Genomic DNA, 5000 nt, shown 5'->3' with positions numbered 1-5000 from the left:
ACAAACGCCACTGCATGAAGATGTGCATGAAAGGTGACTGCAATGAGTAATAAGTAGCGCTGGGTTCAAAAGATCGAATCGCGATCCAATATCGATTCACGTTCGAAAGGGCAATATCGATTCACAACGTTGTGGATCGATCTTTTGTAGATCATTAGTCGCTATTTTCTCAACCACGTCCTATAGCTTTCCTTCACAGTTTCCCACTTATTTCTCACATTCCAAGGTGTTTCATGTTTGTGTATGCATCAAAGGCTGAGATATTTAGGTTTTCATAGTCGGTCTTAGAATTCTAGACATAAGTGGGTTAAAGTGACAACCCAGCAATACAAAAGATCGATATCGAATTGAATCGAATCGGATCGTGGATCGAATTGGACCGCAACCTTCTGGATCGGAATAGAATCGATCCAGGAAATTTGGATCCATTCCCAGCCCTAGTAATAAGTACTTGCTTTTATTGTGTTGTTGCATGTAAGCCTCTTCATGCAGATGGGCCCATTTACACTCTTTGCTGAAAATACGTAGGCTAACTACAACCTGATAACATTTCTATGACATTACAAAGAGCCTAAAAGAACAGATTAAGACTTGGTCATGACAATTTTGGAGGCAATATGGTTACAACAAAGGCTCTGTGTACAGATGTGGTTAATGTAGCAACAAAATCATTGAATCAGTTTCCTTCAAATTGAAGAAGAATGAAATTGAAATGAATATGAAACAGAAACTATGAAGGTCTGCAAGATGCAGGTTAAACAATGCTGGCTGCCTCCAATAGCTGCTTGAGACGATAAGTCTCTTCTCCCTTTTCACCTATCATCTATCATGTGTTGTTTTGAAGAACTAGGGCAAAAATATCAGGTCATGAAGCAGCTGCATACCTTTGGTGAGGTTTTTACTATTACTTGTATATCACTAGTCATAACAACGCAGTCTCATCCCAAGTAGTCAATTTCTGACTACCTTGGAGCAGACGGCAATTTTTGATGTCTTGGGTATTCCTTCCACGTCACATTTTGACTATGTGGCCTAACCCTAAACCTATTCCTAAACCTAACCTCAATGACGTTATGCTGCCACAAGGGGGCGCCTTTGAGGACATAGTCAAAATGTGACGTGGAAGGAATACCCAAGACGTCAAAAATTGCAGTCTTGGGGTGTCAAAAATGTAGTAGTCAAAAATTGACTACTTGGGGTGAGACTGTGTAGGTCATAAACAGGGCTATACATTTACTTTTTTCATCACCAGGCAAAATGTAGTAAATGTTAGTATTACTAGCCAAAAACACACTCATTAATGGCTCTAAGTGGCTAGTAAGTAAAACATTTTCTACCAGTCAAACTGAAATTTCACCAGCATTTGGCCAGTTGCCTGATGTTAATGTGGAGCCCATAAATAGGCCTAAATATACTACTATGGATAACGCCATGAGTGTAAATTTGCATGGCAACGGACTTGAGGATGAAATGATTATGTAGCCCCATAATGCACGCTGTTCCATCAGTGCAAAGCTGTAATAGCCATTGAAAAGTTAACTACCATAGTAGATACTACACTCCTATGACATACGTAACACAGGGCCTTAAATAATGCAATACAACTTAACCATTGCTATTCTGATAATAGCAAATTTATAACGCTGTTTCTTAACAGGTAAAAGGGAATGAAGTCTTTTAAAAACGCTCCAGCTTTTTTTCTGGTCCCCAACCCTGTATATAAATGTTTTGCTCATTGGCACCCAGCCATGGCCTTGCGCTGTCAGTGCCTTGTGGAACACAGTACAGCTTTCATGCCTCAGTATCAGGGCAAAGGGATGGCTTTGATTTTGTTCTGGGATGGAGAAAACATTTTTTAAGGTGGAAAGCAGTTGTTCTTGAGGTAGATCTGTGTATCGGTATAGATGATGCACTTACTGTGTACATTTCTCTGGCTTTAGTTCACTTAATCTTATTCCCATGGATAGTTGTGAGGTATTTGGCTTGTTCTTGGAGGTTGAGAATGCGTTATGGCAGATATACTCTATTAGGCTGAACAAAATGCCTGCTGAAAGTCATACTTAAAGTTGCACTGTGTAGGAGGATGGTGGCCAGAGTAGGTATTGCAAATATGCTTATCATTGAAACTGTGATGTCTACTGCCAAATTTGATCTTTTCATGAATATTTACTAATTAGTTAACTAATATTTGCTAGTTTGACCAAAGTACAGTATGTTTCACTGCTGGAAATTCAAAATGGCGGACAATGGAGAAGATCCCCCTTTTCATGTAAAGTGCAATTTTCCCAGTCATAATAAATACTTAAAATTTGGTGGTGGTGGAAAGTATTCATGAAAAAGGTAACATTTGTGAGTGGGGAGAATGAATTCTGGAAACAAACTTCAAAAAATATTACACAGTGCACCGTTAAGCGTAGGTGGTCACTACGACTTACGTACTTACATTACCATCTACCATTACCATCACCCTTTATGTAGTGCCTTCCTTGCCAAACAGACCGTCTCTCTAATCATGGCTCTGTCCAACTGTGCAATAGGCTCATAAAGCCTTGGTGTTGGTGTTTGATATGGAGTGAGTTGACAGTGGCGACACAGAACTCTGACCTTCAGCCATCCAGTTCCTGTAGGGGTGGCATAATTGATCACACGCCAGAAGCTTCTTGTCACAAACGCTTTTCTGGCTGAAATGGCAGCAAATTCCCCATAGATGGACACGTTTTTCTCACAAAAATCTTGTGAAAAGCCTCCCACGGCCACAAGAGAAGGGATAGCTGTTACAGCTGTCGCCTGGGGAGGGGGATGCAACATTGTGATAAAAAACCTGTATGATTCAGAATGGGATGTCGTGCCACACATCAAAACATGCAGTGTTAATTCAACCCTTAGCAAATACACTCTACATGTTAAATTGACTCTCAGAGTGTTGAATTAACAGGGTTTTTTACTGTGCGGTTGCTATGGGCACCATGGATGGATTACAGCACGGGGCTACCGGAGGCCATAAGCCAAGGGGGCCCTGATGCCCAAATCGCTGTGCTGCAAAGAAACACATCACTGGGGGGCGCTGTGGCGCAGCGCGCTAAGCCCCCCACATTTGGGCTTGCATGCCTGCCCACGGGGACCCCGGTTCGAGTCCGGCCGGGGTCATCTCCCAATCCTCCCCTGTCTCTCTGTCCCATTCGCTTCCTGTCACCATCTTCGACTGTCCTGTCAAATAAAGGCATAAAAGCCCCTAATATATATATATATATATATATATATATATATATATATATATATAAAACCATCATTATCATGTTTTTGAAATATATATATATTTAGTGCCTTTATTTTTGACAGGACAGTGGAGGAGAGACAGGAATTTATTGGGGAGAGTGAGAGACAGGGAAGGATTGGCAAATGACCCGGGCCGGAATTAAACCCGGGTCGCCGGCGTAGCAACCCAGTGCGTTACCATTAGGCCACGGCAGGACCAGAAACACATCATTATTGGTCTATGTATTTTTCTATGTATCACCAGTTACGGATCATCATTCATCGGCCAAAGAAGAACTCTGCCTCCTGTTACACTACTACAACATGACGGTTGGAGGGAATGCAAAGGAAATTAAAATCCTTGTCTATGTTCATTTAGTTCCACTCTAATATGCACCAAAACTCCACAAATAATAATAATAATAATAATAATAATAATAATAATAATAATAATAATAATAATAATAATAATATTAATAATAATAATAAAAACAACAACAACAACAACAACAGTGACAGCAATAATAGTAATAATAATAATAAAATGATTTCAAGGGTGTAAATCTTCTGTCCTCTGCTGCTCCTGTTGAATTTCTTTTTTTTCCATTGGTCATGGTCATGGTTATTAATTCATTGTTCATTTGTTCTTATTGCCTTCCCAGGTCATGGTCACGTAAAGCTCATTCGGATCAAGAAAAAGAACTCCCATCTCTTAAATCCTGCAGATTGAGCCAGAGGGCTGGCGACACATGACACAAGACAGCACTACCTTTTAATCTAGATAACTATTTATGTCAGTACATCCGGGGTCTTTTTTTTATCCATTTTCATTCGGAGTCTCCTAGTCTTGCTTTGTAGCCTCATTTAGGCAATGTAAGAATGATATATATATATATATAAATTGTATATTCTTTTTACTCTTTGTACTTTGTATAACACGTATTGTTTTTTATGGCACATATTATGCACTTGACTGTAATTTGATACATTTTTATTACATTAAATTTTTTTCCCCCTCCAGATCACCATCTCCTGAAATTAATGTATACCTTATAAACAGTCCATCATTTGTTACATGAAATAATACTAAGGCCAATACGGCAGATGGCAGTGTTGCATTGTTTTGTCTTTGACTTGTCTCTAGGATATTTCTCGTCTTAATGCGTTGCACTGTGTACTATTGACATTATCACGCTTTGGGGAGTAGAATGTCAAAATGTACACAACATCACATTAAATACATGATGTGTATGTTTGTGAACTATTAGAGTCAGTAGTATCAATAACAGACTGAATAAATGTAACTCGTAACTTTAGGAATACTGAATTAGCTGAACTATTCAATTGGCTATAAAGAAGTTATTAATCAGTTACAGTGACTAAATCAAAACGATCCTCTTGGAAAGTGTACTTAATTGCGTTTGGGTGCTGCTTTGAGGCGGGGATAACCTGTGATGTAACAGGAAGCCACTGTTGCGGATCCCTTACAACCTGAGAGAGCAGTCGCCGCATCGCCACAGTTTCCACATCTCTCCCCGGACGAGGGACTCCGCAAAGCATTGTGCGGCTACTATTTCTTTTGCGGAGAGTGGTCTGTGGTGTCTTGTGAGCGGGCAAAACGTACCAAACTACACGTACGGACACTGGACAACTTCTCTGGATTGGATTTAATTTGTAGGTGAGTACCAAGAGCGTGCATGCAATTGATGTGGCTTCGCTGAGGCGCGTAGGTATGGGCACCTTGC

At 40.1% G+C, this 5000-nt stretch overlaps 2 protein-coding genes across 3 annotated transcripts in view; both read left to right on the top strand.

Moving 5' to 3' along the window:
• Positions 1-4269, top strand: part of tfpia (tissue factor pathway inhibitor a) — a 44832-nt gene extending 40563 nt beyond the window's left edge. For both annotated transcript variants that reach the window (XM_063213233.1, XM_063213231.1), the window contains exons 8-9: positions 1-33; positions 3918-4269. The exon at positions 1-33 is cut by the window's left edge and continues 141 nt beyond it. In XM_063213233.1, coding sequence (XP_063069303.1) covers positions 1-33; positions 3918-3985 — 101 coding nt within the window. In that variant the 3' untranslated portion in view covers positions 3986-4269. The remainder of the gene's footprint in view (positions 34-3917) is intronic.
• Positions 4270-4758: 489 nt separating this feature from the next.
• calcrla (calcitonin receptor-like a) overlaps positions 4759-5000 on the top strand; it is a 48745-nt gene continuing 48503 nt past the window's right edge. Inside the window, exon 1 of the mRNA XM_063213229.1 lies at positions 4759-4933. The gene's annotated coding sequence lies outside the window, so the exon portion shown is untranslated. The remainder of the gene's footprint in view (positions 4934-5000) is intronic.

Source organism: Engraulis encrasicolus, chromosome 13 (genome assembly GCF_034702125.1).
Source record: "Engraulis encrasicolus isolate BLACKSEA-1 chromosome 13, IST_EnEncr_1.0, whole genome shotgun sequence".
NCBI lineage: Eukaryota > Metazoa > Chordata > Actinopteri > Clupeiformes > Engraulidae > Engraulis > Engraulis encrasicolus.
Note: the sequence above shows the minus strand (reverse complement) of the source record. Positions and strands in the feature narration are given on the sequence as shown.